General features: G+C 32.7%; 1 protein-coding gene across 1 annotated transcript; it reads left to right on the forward strand.

The window, feature by feature from the left end:
* The first annotated feature begins 1,109 nt into the window (after window positions 1-1,109).
* On the forward strand, window positions 1,110-16,993 carry LOC134257781 (mucin-2-like). Its single transcript, XM_062740373.1, has 16 exons — window positions 1,110-1,413; window positions 4,013-4,156; window positions 5,026-5,182; window positions 7,107-7,265; window positions 7,391-7,524; window positions 7,616-7,789; window positions 9,228-9,271; window positions 9,735-9,766; window positions 9,948-10,048; window positions 11,299-11,460; window positions 11,863-11,909; window positions 12,002-12,115; window positions 12,452-12,571; window positions 15,258-16,133; window positions 16,245-16,258; window positions 16,718-16,993. The coding sequence occupies exons 1-16, from the start codon at window positions 1,226-1,228 to the stop codon at window positions 16,991-16,993; spliced, it is 2,742 nt and encodes a 913-aa protein (XP_062596357.1). The 5' UTR covers window positions 1,110-1,225.
* Window positions 16,994-17,393: the final 400 nt, after the last annotated feature.

A 17,393-nucleotide genomic window follows, 5' to 3' on the forward strand; every position in this document is an offset into this window, starting at 1 on the left:
AAAGACAAATCACTCCGTCTAAATCACTCCTCTTACATATAAAATGTGCGCAATTTAAATGCATTTTTGAAGAAAAGATTGTCGTATCATCTACACTAAATGATGGAAAATCATATTAAATGGGTGACTTTAATAGCTAAAAATGTTTTAGTGGCCTAACCTGGGTAAAAGCATCTATCTTCGCTAACTAAGAGTTTCTGATACCCAACTCTTGAATTCCGCATAAACAATTGTCATACGATGTTCAATTATTTTTATTCCTCAAGATGTTATTGGTGTTGATCGACATCGATCGATCAACGAGCAATTGATTTTAGGAATAAACGATATCGTTGGTCGGAACATATTTGACATTTGCTATTCTATGAATAGATATGGTGTCATCCAAAATCTTAAGACATGTGCAAATTATAAATAAGACGTATATTGAATTTTTTGATTTCACCTGAAATACCTCGAATGAAAAATTAAAATATTTCCTTGTTATTGATCCTTATAAAAATTTCATGATTTAAATACGTAATCTATTTCTGTTGATTAAATCTGTAAGTACACACAAATTGAGTTTACGAGACAAAATCAATCCCGTCATTTCATAATATTACAATGTATATGCCAAGGATTTATGAAGAGGGTGTCGTATCAGAAACTCTTGGCAAAGATGGAGTTAGAAAGTTTACTGTTTTATTATCCATTTCGCGGTTTATTAAAAGGAACAGTCCATACACGGGTTTCGCTGTATAACTATTAAATTTAATCCTTCAATATAGTATGTTTTAGTCCATCTGAGATGTTAATATTGGTACTTCTACTAAGTTTTGGGGCTCAGAATGTTGCCAGTATTTATGGAGGATGCATGAGTTACTCTACAACAATAGAATCTTCTGGGCATTTGAAGGCAAGACAGTGTATATTTGCTTTATTCCTAAATAATACATATTTTTACCATCACAAATCTTTTAATTTTTTTTTAAAAACAAATATTCACTAGTTTATGTAAGACTCAAATTTTAAACATTAAATGTCAATTCTAATGACAAAATTTATTTACTTCGTCTCCCCCTCTATTATGAAATCAATTTTATCATTTTGACAGGTGAAAATCTTTTTTCTTAATGGTTGGAAGATAGATAAAGGTCCATGTCCATTATGTACAACAGCAGATAAAGGATCAGATGTTACGATTGAAAGAAAACAATTAATTCAGCAGACGAAAAAACCAGAAATGTTTGGGAAATGGACAGCAGAAGTTTACGATCAGAATGGGACCGCATCATATATTGATAAAACAACAACAGTAAATAATGTTTCTACAGACGTGGTACTCATTGTAGGTGAAAAAGAAGGATGGGAATTGATAGGTTCCGAAATGTCTCTGGACTTTGATTACACTGAAAATGAATTCGATATGAAGTAAGTTTTATTTTCTAATTGAGTATTGATTCATGCGTATATAACCGGTAGAAATACACAAGTCGGTACTTCGTTTAATAATTTATTAACGGTCTAAAACTTGGTGTTTCTACTCGATCTGTATGTCGGCGTGGACAGTGCAAGGTCCAGTTTCCAACTGAAGATCATGTATTAAACAACCAATTTATAACAATGATGAAGTAAACAATTACAATAAAGAGTTACACTGGGGAGAAGGATATAATTGACATAATTAAGATAATTGCATAATAAATAAAACTTTAACTCAGGTCCAGGTTGCATCAAATGTCTAGCGGTCAAGGTGTATAATTATGTTAATAATTAGCACTATATCGAAGAATATAATTATCACTCAAAATCTGTTCATTTCACACGGTAACAGTACTCCTTTGCCCCCCCCCCCCCGAAACACGTCCTCGTGTTTCCAAGATGATCTAGCTTCGACAGGCAAACTTCTGACAGTGTTGGAAGTCCTGGGATACTGCTTCCTGGCTCCACGGGGCGGTCCGCTGTATATGGCTTTCCTCGAGGAATGAAATTCTTTGTATTTTCTGAGTGAATTTATCTCCTCCTGTTTCTTTTGGGTGTCGTTCTGGAAGTCATCGATCAACTTTTTCGATTCCTCAAGGTCTTTTTGTACAGCAGAGAGTTTTTCCTGGAGTTCTGTGATAATCTTGTCCTTTTCTAAGAACCGCGCTAGAGACGCTTGCCGCTCACGCAACCATTTGTTTTGGTAATACTGGGCGTCGGATTTGTGAGATGCTGCCTGGTCCCTGAATTTTTTAACTTGGGTCTCCAATGTTTCACTATGAATTTCAATGACACTGACAGATGAAAATGGCATTTTACTCAATGTGGATTTTTCTTTGCGGGTTGTCCGAAATTTGATAATTCTTTCTCTGTCTCTATTTTGCTTCCTCTTTGATTTCCTTCGCACTGCACATGTTTCATCAGTCTGTGTTTCGACTGAGCGCGTCGGTACTGAAGAGACGGCACAGATGGTACGGAAAGTCCGTGTTCTACACATCCTAGCATAGTGTCCTCTTCTTCCACACTTGAAACATGGTGACGTCAGTGCATTGCAGACGGTCCAGCCGTGTCTTAATCCGCAGCGTCCACATTGTTGCAAGGTAAAGCGCGGTTGGACTGGTCGCATCCATGTAGGAACAAATGGAAACATGTCCATGATTAGGGGAATTCTGGTACGAAGTTTAGCAAACTCGCTTGGTTGTATGAGATACTAGGATCTAACTACTACAAAGTATATGCAGTAGCCCTGGGTAAATTACCCTTAGGATTCTCCACCAAATATAACCGCCCGTTTTAGTGTGTATTACTCCACCTTGGCGATTACTAGGGAATTAGCTCAACACTCGCAATATTTTCCACATTTATTAAAGTTCATAAAACATATAACAACAATCTGGGGAATATGCTACTCTTCACTCCGTACAATATGTATAGGGGAAACTCGCTAGATAATAAATTAAACGGACAGACAGACGAACCTTATGACAATGAGGCAAACGCTACGGCTTTTAGGACGCTTTTTTAATTTACATGTATCTTTTCTCTTACTCTGATTCTAACTAACTTCTATTATCTAAGTAACATTCTATAAAACATTTTCTTTACTTTGATTGACATATCCAATTATAAATTAATCAATGTGTTCTATCCAATCACTGTCAATTAATCTTTATTACTCAAGACTGATCATCGCTAAAAGTTAACGCCCATTACTTGACCTGCGTTAATCCGCTAATTGTTATCCAAACGTTGTAACTCAATTAGTGTCAAACACTCTTTTGATCTTGAAATATATTGTCCATCTGTCCACATTATCTGATAAGTATTTGTCCTTAAGCAATATTTAATGGCTTTGATTTATTATTTCATTGTTACAGTTAAGACTTTTTATAAACATTGAGTTACATTTTATCACTTCCATATCTAGAAGAATTTCACAAGATTGCGTATGTTAAATACATTAATTAATAAACTAGCCGAAAATAGATAATATATAGGAATGTGCAAAATATACATTTTGCACGGTCATACGTATTGGATATAATAATTATTACAAATATATGTAGCCATTTGAAAATGCATTGTTTAATAAAGTATTCACAAAAAAACAAAAACAATACAGGAAGATATATGTACTATGTAATGTAAGATTTTGCATTTTGATTGTACATGTATGTAATTTATTTTTTTTTTCTAAATGCATGGATATCTTATATAGTATTTATAAATTGTCATTCAAAAAAAAAAAACGAAACTAATTTGGTCATCCTTTGTGGGGACATTTTAAGCAGCAATAACGTTTATGAAGATTCAATAGTTGTAAAAATAATTCAACTGTTTTGAATATTCTTATGTACAGTAGTAAAATTTCCTGACATAAAAAATTGATAAAACGAACCTATAGGTTGCTTTCTAATGAAAAAAATCACAGGTCACAAAGCATACTTCATTTAATATAATATTCTAAATAATTCTGAAGTTCTTAAAATAACTATTGATAGACAACATTTTAAATAAGAATAATATTGTTTATAATTTATTATTATAGGTTTAGAAGCCTTATCGATAACTATATGACACTTTTACCGGCACTGTCCTTCATCAACCTTCAAGTAAAGGTGGACCCAGGGATAAGAAATGATACAAACAGAACCAATACAAGTCCCGTTGTTCTTGTCAAACCACTATATAGGTAAACAATTTTCATGTTTTTATTTTTCAAAGAGCACATTTAAATCACTTAAAATGCTATTCAGAGTAAATGGTAATCGTGTAATTCGCTTTAATTAATCATTCACTTAACGTCGCTTACAACCATTTTTTTTTTTCATGCCTCGTCTGTGGATTTAATATGCAGTGTATTTTTTTCGATCCACGAAACATTCATTTCATTTTATACAATATCAATAATAAAATATCACCATTTACTTAACTTCTCTGGATGATTCATACATAAATATATGTATATAAAAATAAAATGCCCTGCTTTTGTTAGTACGGGAATAAACGCTAGCAATATTGCAGAAAAATAAGGAACAGCTTCGTTGTTTCTTACTTTTCTCTGCAATAGCTACAGATGAATTCTTTATCTAACAAACAAAGATTGATTGGTATTTTGTATGAAATAGATGGAGTAAAACGTATGGAGATAACGAACAGTACTCAAGATCAAAAGATTCTTAAAGCAATATAGAATATGAGCAGAGCAAATGCAGACCTCCAAAACATCAGAGGTGGGATCAGCTGCCATGGAGGAGAGAGTATCCCCAGCCGACTAGTCACAATTGCCTCTTACTGCCATGTCATGATCTGGAAATCAAGGGAAAATCCGTCGAAAATTCAGTGTGTGTAAATAAATGCCTAACAATTAGTATGGAAAATGTAAGTCAGTAAATGGCAATATTAAATGCAAAAATCATGATCTAGTTCTTAAAAGCTGTTTCATTCAATTACTTAAATAAAATCTTGACATTTACTAAAGAAAGCTAAGTTAACTGATTCAGAAGAATTATCTATTAATTGATATATTTTGTTGTAAATGTTTTTCTTTAATGAATTAAGCTTAGAACTTGGAAAGATACACACGATACACCTGACATCTGTTGACAATGATGGAGATGCAATACGCTGTGATAAAGCTTTATACGAGGAGTCTTCAGGCATGGGATCATTTGTAGAGAACTTAAAAAACCAAAATATTTTCTCTCTTGATCGAGTGGTATGTAATTTTATTCATCGAGATCAAATAAAGTATTTCAAAATGACAGATATATATATATAAAAAAATAACTTTTTTCTTTTCATCATTCAGCAGAGGCAGATTTTTTCATTAATAGCAGGAGAAAAGATAACTTTGTAAGGGTCGCACAAAGTGTTGCAAATGATTTTTTTAAATTACGAAACTTGTAAGACAAACTTTGGATTTTTTCTATCATGTTGAATAATTTTAACGCAAATTTTCACACATCTGCTTAAAATATCTCTCAACTACTTAAATGCAGTTGTGACAATGCGATCCAATATTCATTAGAATTTTCAAAACTTTATGATTTCTGTCGTTTGCTACAATGTAGAATAAGGTAGAAATCATATAGTCTTTTTATCACAAAACAAGGAATGGTAAAACATTTAAAAGGCTTTAACTGTGTGTCAAGTTCTTTTTTCAATACAAAATAAAGGTTTTTTTTTACGAAGTAAGCTTTATGAGCGAGAGATTGTTCCTAACAAATTTACGTCAATACCAGAGAGATCAATTAAAGCAATTTTGATCAAAGTTTTGTTACACTGGCACAAAATAGCCTTTTATTATGTTGAACTGGACAAACAGTGTATATCGTAGATGTTTGATCTGCTTCAAAAGGATAACTTGTAAAAGAATTAATTTATGTGTACGAGTGCTTAGTGTAAATTAATATCTATCGTACAAGAGACTGATAATAAAATTGCAATTGTTGATATTGTAGAACACAACTTAGATCTATATTATCAATGCATGAAATATTTTGTCAACTAATCTGCAGGTAACGAAAAATATTTAAGCTCCAAAGTCAATTCGAACATTTCAAATCAGGAGCAGAAAAACATGGACCCCTGAAACATCCGAGGTGGGATCAGGTGCCATGAAAGAATGAGCACCCCTGCTGACCGGTCATACCAGCCGTGCTACATGTTGTTATCGAAAAAATATGTTGAGAAATAATAAATATAATGTTTGTATCATTTAAGACCAAAATAGGTCCGAAAATATATAACAATCCAGATATCCATTTTTATTCTATCATATTTGTGACACCATCTTAATGTCCTTAATGACAATATTTGGAGATGCTATTTTCAACCCAAAAACTGTACACTACCTCATATAATACTTTTTATTTTTAAATTATTGACAAACAAGTTGATGGAAAATAGAAGTCACCATTCGAAAGTTCTGTGGTCGATACAATGACCTTGTCAGCAAATACAATTTATTTTTGCTGACTGGCGTTTTTCATACAAATTGATTGACTGATTGTATATTGTTTAACGTCCCTCTCGAGAATTTTTCAATCATATGGAGACGTCACCGTATGCAGGTGAAGGGTTTCAATTATTGACCTTTACTTGGCACTCAGGGCCATTGAGCAGTGAGGGATCTTTATCGTGCCAGCGACTGCCGCTGACATGGGGCCTCGGTTTTAAAGGTCTCATCCGAAGGACCCGCAACTTTCACTTCAAAGTGCCGAATGCATGGCGAAGGAACAGTTGTTACCTATTTTAACGACTAGGTCAGTCGCGGTCGAGATACAAACTCAGGACCTCCCGATCTCGAAGCGAGCGCTTTACCGACTGAGCTACCGTAAACTGTCATACAAATTGATAGTCCATTACTTATACACTGAAATGACGAATGATTTTTCCGTTACTTCCCGATCATGCCAAAGTGCACACGACGAGTGTGACCGGTCGGCAGGGGATGCTCACTTCTAAATGGTACCAGATCCCACCTCTGATATTTCGGAGTTTCGCTTTGACGCTTTGACCGTATTTTGTATTGTTTTATGGACTTTCAGCTTGAATATTGATCGTTATCTCAATATTTTTTTCTTTAATTCATCATTAACATATCAATGTATCTTACATTTGAGGATATTTTCTTCTAGAAATGTGTCATGAAAATCTCAGTCAATCAGCGATATTTTAACGAAAGCGACACATTTGGTGTAGCAATCACAGTGAAAGACTACAGCAAACACAATATTACAATTCAGGGCACAGCTTTGTTCCCATACATAAGTGTTCTGGGAAGAGTTGTTGTCATGGTATGTCTTTCAAATTTAAAAATTCATATACACAATAGTCATACGAATCATCATTTTCAATATTTCTAAATACAGAAATCAAAAATATCATGGTATAACTATTTCATGCCAATCTATTAATTTAGATGTATTTCAAAATAACTGGGAGAACAGATCCACCTGAAATTATACCACCCACTCCAAGTAATAACCAGGAGTATACTATTTATGTTGGAGGAGATTTTCATGTCGATGTGTACGCCGAAGCATCAGCTGGAAAGTAAAGTTTCTAAATAAATTCGAATTTTCTTCTTATTTAAAATCGCTTTTTGACGTGTGCCTACTTTTGTCTTCGTTGCAATTTATTTTAGGCATATAACACGATTTGATTTTCTTCGACGAGATGGAAAACCTGTCAACCACACGGGCATTCAACCTGCAGCTAATATCAGTAGTAATGCTGTATTTATATCGATGTCCTGGTCTCCGACAGAAGTAGAAAAAGGACATCATATTCTATGTGCAAATGCTGAAGATAACCAAGGGTAAAGTAAAATATACTTATAGTATATTTTGACTACAAGAAAATAGAATAAAGGCTGACTTATCAATGGGCAAAAACCATACAGTAAATTATCAATGGATATTTCTTTAAAGTTTATGAGACAAGCATATTTTGGTCAAACGTGTTCAACATGATTTTAATTCTCGTTAAGCACATTGCTCTTGTATGCCATTGAACCGTTGTAGCGTCAAAATAACATATATTTCCTCTTTTGAAGAGGAGGTTAAACGTATCAAAAATTAAATGGAGGGTGAATTGACGATGCATCGGACACATGTCTTGCTTTGGACAACTTTGAATAATAAAATAAAATTTTAAAAGAGTTCCTAAGCCCTTTCTTTTTTCTGTCTTGAAGCAGACATGATTTCATTTTTCAATGATGCCGATTTTCATCATCCCTCATCATTAAAAATAGCCTGAGAATAGAATTGAAGAAGGATATGGAGATAACGAAAAGTATTCAATTTCAAAGTCCATAAAACAATACAAAGTAAGAGCAGAGCAAACATGGACCCCCGAAAACATCAGAGGTTGGATTCGGTGCCATGAAAGAGTGGGCATCCCCTGCCGGCCGTGTGCACCAACAAATTTAACATCATCAAAGAGAAATTACAAGAAGAATATGATTTTGGTACTTTTTAGAGTTGCCGGTTTTTATATATTAAGCCCTCGTCGGAACGAGTCGGAGAATTTTGTCAATGATAGTTTATTTAACATAACATTCAAAGAAATTTCGCTTCAATGTATTTAATTTTTTTTTTTAGAATTTTTTCCATTTCACGATGCATGGGATACAAATGAACCATGCATTGGACGTATTCCGATGCATGTGTAATCATATAACTCACTTCCATTTTCATCCAGAACCTAACTGACAGCTGGTAGAAAAAGAAAATAAAAACTCGGAATTTTTCAATGAAAATCAAATAACTGATAAAAGATTTTAAGAATCTACCTCAAATTATTTGTACAAAAATAGAGTATAAACCACGAGAGAAAGGAGAGAACTACTCTATTACAAGTCTTTTCAAGCTTCTGTAACGAAAATTGTGGCATCTTGAAGTTTTCCAGATTTGATCAACGATATTGTCAATTAAATTCAAGTTGATGGTTTATTCTTAAGTTAAAGATGAACAAATACCCATATCAATAATTTTAATTCATTTATCTTTAAATATAGGAAATTCGTGATAATTTATCAATAAATAGTATGCAATTGTGTCCAAAACTCTTATTTTAATCACATACTTAACGTTAAGCTCCATTTAAATAATTTTCCGTCGATAGCGATATCCCTTTATATTGAACTCATTGAAATACAACGGTGTCTGATGAACGGCGAATTCACCCAAAATATAGTATTGATTCCTAAATATTATAATTAGTCCTTACTGTCCTCTACCTCCATCTCTTTACAGAATAATGACTGTGGATTTACACTGCTTCCGCATCCTGGTCAAAGGTTTGGGCATTATCAAATTATTAAAGGATTCAGACGGTTTTTTTTCTTCATTTTATTGTTTGTTTTTTTTTTTTCTAATTTATTTCATTTTTATTTTCAATCTTTATTTGAGACGTCAAGCTGCTTAGAACAGAAAGCATTATTTAAGGGGTTGGATTAGAGATAAAAATGTGAAGTTAAAAATATAAGTATTCCATTATTTCCAAAAACAATACTAAAATGTATTTTATAGAAAATGCCAAAAATAATCCATAGAAGAAAAGAAATGTTTTTATTTAGCATCGTTTTATTCATTCTTAGCTGTTATTCTTTATTTCCTTCAATTGATCTCAACTTGATTGTTTTCATCAATATGAATTTAAACCACTGTATGTGAAACAGTTCGAACTGGCGTCAACTGAAAAATAAGGTATTATATCTTATAAAAGAGAAATCGAATTTTAATATATTTTCTATGTTTCAGAAAATATATTTCGACCAACAACTCCCGAAATAGTAAGTTGCGTATTACTTAAACACATCATATGGAAACGAATTGGACATTCATTTTGCCTTGTCAGAAAAAAAAACTTGAATTTGAAAAAGGGTTCTTAATGAAAAGAAAGTTTCATAATCTTTTGTCAAGCTACATTCTTCCATCGATATTTAAATTGTCTTATATGTAAGATTTTTTCAGGGAAAGCCATACTTTGTTTCATTCCCAGAGCCAACGGATTTATCATGCAAAAATGGCACATATTGTCGATTTCCTGTCTATGCCTTCTCTTCGAATTCCGGGTATGTTACTTTATGAATTACAAGTTGATTGAAATGTATGCGTATAATTTAACTGCAATTATAAAGTTCCAAGTATAACATAAATATCCTTTATGTTACAGAATGAAAGAACTACATGTATAATTTTTTAATATTCATCATTTTGATGTAGCATGTTTGTTTTTTGAAAATTGTTGTGAAGTTGTTTGGTGTTTACAAACTATTTATGTCGGGAACAATTGCCTATTTTTAATCTATGATTCAATTGTCTTAATTAACAACCAATTAGCGTGGCGTCTCCAACTCACGTGATCCTTGTTTTTCACGCTAAATTGCAAGAGAAATTTTGTCGGGAAAAAACCTCCATCCAATCCCTTTCTTCCACCGTTATTTTTTATATTGTTATACATGTAGAAGTGTTCCTACCTGTTTGTTTGGCGTTTATTTTTCTTTTAACCCACCCTTTTTGATGGCAAGCATATCAGAGCCTGCTTTATGCTATATTCAATTTTATGGGGTTAAATTACACACTATGATATAAAGGATTTTTGTGTTCTTTCGAATTTTTGTCTAGTATTTTCTTATCCCCTTAATACATGTATTTTTGTTTTGCGTCATTTGCTTAAATAAATGACATTTTTATTAATTAATGTTATTTTTATTTTAATTTTTCACCTCTGAATAACTGAACATAAAAGGATATCTCTGCGAGAATAGGACAAAAAATAGAATACAGGAGAAAAATACTTTACATATTTTAATAACACCTCAAACACCAGTGCATTAAATGAAAATAGAAGGAGGTTTAAGGAGATTTATACATAGTGCAGGATGAACAAAATGGAGACCAACATAATTGGGAAAAAATGGTGTTTCCTAACAACATTTTGACGTTATCATCCATGTGCCTTATGACGAAACTATTTAAAATACAAAATATCATAATTTGTTTAATTATGCATAGACCTATTTGATTTTTGCTTTCGATATTGATGAAAAAATTATTAAAGAGTATAAAAAATTTAGAACGCAGTGATGATTCTTTTCTTATTTTAGACAACTTCTATAAATTTTACCGGACAATCCTTGGTACTTGGTCACCAAATTCTACAAACGAAATGAAATTACAATGCTGACAGTGAATTTGTTGTCTTCTTAGGCACCTAATCCTACCTCTAGAATATCAAGATGTTTTTTGACATGCATGTTCACAGAAATACGGTTTTGATTCATCTTTTAGATGATTTATGTTGTCCAACTTGTTTTTACAGAGGCATCACAAATATCGTTAGCACACCTAAAAGCGAGGAAATTGTGACCATTCAATACAGCAGGGAACTCATCAACGGCACAATCGACGCTAAAGTTGCCCAAGTAGAATTTCTTGCAAGTCAGGCTGGTGCTCGCCAAATTTGTTTAAAAGCATTAGACAGGTATAAGTATTAAGTACTTGTATAACAGTAATAACATTTTATGTTTTACTACCTTGTAAGGCCAATACATTTCATCTTACCTGAGCGTAAGCCTTCTAGCTATTTTCTGTAGTTTTAAGCAAACCAATACCAACATTATATTAGGTAGTTGTAATAAATGCTAGACTTGTTGCATTTTTTAAATTTTTTTAAATCAAATGATCACTGCGTTTAATAGGAATATCTATTTTGTTTTGAAACAAATTCATATATATCCAGCTGTCATCAAATATCAAATAATTATACGATAAAATAAGTTATCGATTGCTAGAATTATTAATTCAAAACTATGTTAATATTCTGTAGTAATGGTTTGGCAGTCAATGAAATATACTTTTATGCCTAATTTTTTTTATTAATAAGTTTGGCGTACGCCGAGAGATGTCTCTATGTTACAGTAGAACTACCAGGTAAATGCTATCTTTTATACATCTGGAAATTCATATTGTCTTTATTTGTCGTATTTTGAAGATAACCTAAACTTCATCAATTTTCTTTTTAGATCCCTGTGCTTCAGATCCTTGTCAACATTCTGGACAATGTTATTCATTTGATAACAATACGAAATATACTTGTTCATGTACAGACGACTTCACTGGGTTACAATGTGAGAAGAGTAAGCTTGCCTTTGCACTAGATTCATGTAAAACAAATATTGACTATTAAATTTTAACAAAAACAAAACAAAATATACGTGCATATGATTTATTTAATGAGAACAGAAAGAAAAAATAAGTAAAATAATGTTTTTATCATAAATAATAGCATAAAGTTTAATTGGAGTTTTAGATGTATGTAATTATTGCTTTACATTTGTTTTGCTTATTAAATGATTGATGACTTTCTTTTTATCTGCAAAAGGGGACATTTTTATCTCATACATCTTATCAGTCCCGTCGGATACTATAAAAATATGACTCTCTACATGTGTTCTATTTTTATCTTTTGACAGAGAGGGATTTTTGTGATCCAAACCCTTGTCTTTTTAACGGACAGTGTACAAGTGTTCAATTCAAGCCATTTTTCTTCTGTACTTGTATAAATAATAGTACGGGAGATATATGTCAAATTGGTAAGAACTGAACTTAATTTACCCTTTAAACAAATGTTTGTATCATTTCATTTTTCTATTAATATAAATTATAGTATATTTTTGTAGAATATCTCGTTACTTCTGTCATTTTGTAATGCACTCTTCTTTTTCACTCAATACTTAACTGTTAACATACAGTGTACGATGTTACAAGTTACATCTATCGTCATTTACCAAAAATCTAGAGAATTTTAGCGTTCTGTATCTTTTTTTATCGTTTTATTGAACGCTGAGTTTTCCGATTAGTATTCCGAATTCGAGCGTTCAATGTCAAAAGCCCCGTTGTTAACAAAAACGGTCGTCTGGTCAAATTCTCCGAGTTAAATTAAAGAAAGGGAGTAGCATGTAGGTAAGATGTGTATTTGTTTTTTTACAAAAATGAAATTATTTATTAAAAATTCAGTGCGCATTATACCCATTGAAACATAGATAAGCAAATCATAGCGCTCAGTAGGGTCATCGGAATGATGCGATATTGAACGCTAACAGTACAGGCGTTAATTTGAATTCCGATACTAAAAACATCAGTACAATGACCCTATATTATTAGCCTTTTATCTATATTTGTATTCTCTACGTTTTTCCACTGTGAACCTGTAGTCTTAAATTACCTTCTTAGGACTATAGAAGCCACATCTTCTCCTATGAGTGCAATTCCTTTTTACACTCGTAATGTATATTTCCATTTTTTTTCTCTTCATATTTTTGCTTATTTTTGCGAAGAACAATAACTTTTCAAACTGAGGTGTTTTAATTTAACAAAAATGAAATATAAAAATAAAAAACGGCGGGTGTGACCAGTCGGCAGGGAATGCTTACTCCTCCATGGCACTTGATTCTACCTCTGATGTTTTGGAGGTCTGTGTTTGCACTGCTCTTAATTTGATTTGCTTTATGTAACGCGAAAAAAACTTGGCTTTTTTGCTTCCCTTTGCTCTCCTTTAAACAGTGTAAGACCTAAATAAGACAGACGGTTACGGGGAAGAGACAGCTAAGTGTTTCATAGTAAACCAACGCACGTAAGACCTGAATAAGGCAGCTGCTTGTTTCGGTAGAGAGGTAACATACCACAGATAAGGTGGGGAAAGTGCCAAGAGACAATAATTTTGAAGTGGCAGGACAAGAAGAAGTTTACTTGCATAAGACACTTGTTGACCACAGTTAGTTTTTGTTCATTCAAGAAAGAAACTCATTGCATTATCGTATTGTATTTGTATATATCTTAAATTTGGTCGACAAAATTCTGAGGTTACAGGTTAAGGAACTATAGAGTGTGACACTTCGGTGATACAAGACATATCAACAACACCAAGCTCGGCCGTGTTGCACGTTACGTTAATCTCAGTATGTTTTATTAAGGAATAAGTCAATGAAATTTGATGGCTGATCTAAGCTGGCTTTTTTTAAGATCAAGGATTATATTGCTCATTGGTCAAAAATTTTCTCTAATTGTAAACAACTAAAGGGGGGTATCTTTTGGAATTTCCTGTCCAAAAAACGTCTAGAAAGATTTTGTCTAAAATGTACATACACATAGTATATATAGTCATGTATCAAATATACAAAAATAGCGAAAATTAAACGACAGAAATTTTTGGGACGGTGAGTTATAAGGATATTCTAATTAAGAAGATGCATGTACAAAGAAATAGCTTTTCAAGGACAGTTTTGTTATTAATATCTAATTTAAATTAAAAATACAAATTAATTTAATGTCATATTTTTCAAAATTTTATATTTGACTACTGTAAATCACTTTTTACTCGCGAGAACTTTATTTTCGCATAATTACGCGAGACAGTGTGCTCTCGAAAATTTAATTCTCGCGTATAATAGTATTCCATTAGATTATGTAGAGCAATAACCACAATTCGTGAAAATTTTGTCTCGCTTGTCAAGAGTCAATGACTTTCTCGCGAAAATAAGGTGTCGCTAAATTTTAGTGATATACAGTATCAATATATTTTCTTTTGATGTATCACTAAGCAAACTATGATTTGTTTAAGAGAAAAAAAATAATTATTAGCAAAAAATAAAAATAATAAATATATTATTAATAGATATAATATTAAGTTCAACATACTTTTGGAACAAAACAAATCGAAAACAGCGAAAGTCAAGCATTAATCCATTAATAGCTAAAGTTGTGCATACTAACTACTAGGCCAACATTTACTCTCTGCATTGACATAGAATTTCCCTGTTTTTCCCCAGTCATGATAAATGACACACGGGGAATATGAACGGTTGGAAGGGAATACGCACTCCTCCGTGGCATATGATCCTACCATTCATGCTTTGGATGTTTGTGTGCTCTGCTCCCCTTTCTTATATTTTAAAAGATATAAGAGCTTGAAAACTGTAGGTTGTCTCCATATTTCCCCAAAACCGCAAGTTATGCACTTTTTTTGGCAATAACTACATTTAAATCGTAGTAACAACTACAAAATACATGTTAATGATTAATCAACCTCTATGTCATGTTATTCAATTCCTTGGATCACCACAACCATCCTTGTAGCTATACAATTTTAATCTAAAAATTTGTTATTCCTTTATATTTATTTAATTAGAACAAACTCATCAAATTTTATGATTTGCATAGTATACATTCGTGAGAGTTTAATTATGAATGAAATATCATTTCTCTGTTATTTACAATTAGGTCCAATATTTAGCCAAGGAGTAAATACATTGACAACATCTAGCCAAGGAGTAATTACACTGACAACATCTAGCCAAGGAGTAAATACACTGAAAACATATAGCCAAGGAGTAAATACACCAACAACATCTAGCCAAGGAGTAAATACACCGACAACATCTAGCCAGGGAATAAATACACCCATAACATCTAGCCAAGGAGTAAATACACCGACAACATCTGGACAAGGAGTAAATACACCGACAACATCTAGCCAAGGAATAAATACACCGACAACATCTAGCCAGGGAATAAATACACCGACAACATCTAGCCAAGGAGTAAATACACCGACAACATCTAGCATAGGAGTAAATACACCATCAACATCTAGCCAAGGAGTAAATACACCGACACCATCTAGCCAAGGAGTAAATACAGCGAAAACATCTGGTCAAGGAGTAAATACACCAACAACATCTAGCCAAGGAGTAAATACACCAACAACATCTAGCCAAGGAGTTAATACACCGACAACATCTGGACAAGGAGTAAATACACCGACAAAGTCTGGTCTAGGAATCAATACACCGACAAAACCTGCACAAGGAGTAAATACACCGACAACATCTGGTCTAGGAGTAAATACACCGACAACATCTGGTCTAGGAATAAATACACCGACAACATCTGGTCATGGACTTAATAAACCACAGACATCTGATCACTATCAAACAAATCAAACAGTTTCAAACTCTGGTGCACGCTTACACTCATCTACAACTAGTGGTTTACATATTTCTAACTATTCAGGTGTTAGTACACAATTGACAACAAAGATACAGAACCCCACAGCAACAGGAACGACACCAATGAGTCATTGTAATTCTATGAAAGGTGAAAATGTGTTCTGAAATTAATTGTTTTTTAAATATAAGTAATATCATCATATCACTAATATGGTCCAATTATGTAAATTTCCTTCACACGTACCTGTTCTTTTTTCAGTGAAAGAAAGAGCGGTAAGTCCTCTTTATTGTTTGCTTTTTGTTTTCCTTGCAAATTCTTTATTGCTCAATATTTTTTTAATTAATGCTTTTAAAAATAGCATTAACAAAGTCTCTCTCTCATTCTTTTTTTCTTTCTTCCTCTCTCTCTCAATAGAATTTGAAAAAATTAACACCATGAGCCTCAATCATTTTTGTTTCTTTTTATATCCTAAAAAGCGAAATCTTGAACAATGAAACAAGGTTAAACCTGAAACATGACACAGCAAAATAGAGAAAAGAAATCACCATATCAAGAGTATGAAAATTTAAAAAGAAAACTTTTAGACGCGTTTTATATTTTAACGACGAAACTGGTGCGAAGGGTGTACAATGATGTTATAAGCAGCGACAATAGTAATTTTTGTAGACATTAAAGAGTTTTCGACCTATGAGCCTGTCTGTCTTACAATCAATGTTGGTTTTTCTTTCCAGACAAATGGACGAGTTGAATGTTTTTGTCCTCATCCAAGCTCAGATATAAGAATAAAAGTCATAACTTTGAACCCAAGAGTTTCATTAGAGAGGTTGTTACTGGCGGCGGGCCTTGGATCAGGAGCTATGATCATAATCCTTGGATTGGTTGCTCTGTTATACGTCATCACTCAAAAATGTTCCAGTCCACACAAGACACACACTGAGCTTAATCCAGAAGAAAACCAACCAATAAAGAAAATAAGCACTGTTAGCATGACTGACAAAAAGAAATAGATTCAATTTGTGCTTCATGTGCTTAGATTAATGTGTAAATGTAATCATAATTATTTTCGACAAGATTTTATTACTAAAAAAATTGATTGAGTTTACACTTTTTATAAATGTGTGGACATTAATTCTATTAATTTGCTAGTTCAATAAATATTTGGTATTTTAAAATTTTTGTAAACATTTCAAGACAAAACAATGTTTTTTTCTTTAAAAAAGTGCTCAATATACAGTATTTCTATACTTACCTTGCAAGCAATTACAATTTATGCCATAATGTACAGTAAAAACATATTCCACATATAAATGGTGAGGTCGTTATTATTACACTGACTTGTCTCATGATTTCCCTTTACCCGATCAATACAAGGAACACACAGGGATTGTGTCTGGTTGATAAGAAGGT

The sequence above is a fragment of the Saccostrea cucullata genome, unplaced genomic scaffold, assembly GCF_032062105.1.
Source record: "Saccostrea cucullata isolate Sc308-1 unplaced genomic scaffold, CSIRO_AGI_Scuc_v1 ctg809, whole genome shotgun sequence".
Classification (NCBI taxonomy): Eukaryota; Metazoa; Mollusca; class Bivalvia; order Ostreida; family Ostreidae; genus Saccostrea; species Saccostrea cuccullata.

Excerpts from the sequence above, each read along its gene's own strand:
- LOC134257781 (XM_062740373.1), top strand. The coding sequence starts at position 1,226 with ATGTTTGGGAAATGGACAGCAGAAGTTTACGATCAGAATGGGACCGCA. Across the intron at positions 7,266-7,390 it reads TGGGAAGAGTTGTTGTCATG|ATGTATTTCAAAATAACTGG; the intron begins GTATGTCTTTCA and ends CTATTAATTTAG. Across the intron at positions 11,910-12,001 it reads TGTTACAGTAGAACTACCAG|ATCCCTGTGCTTCAGATCCT; the intron begins GTAAATGCTATC and ends TTTTCTTTTTAG.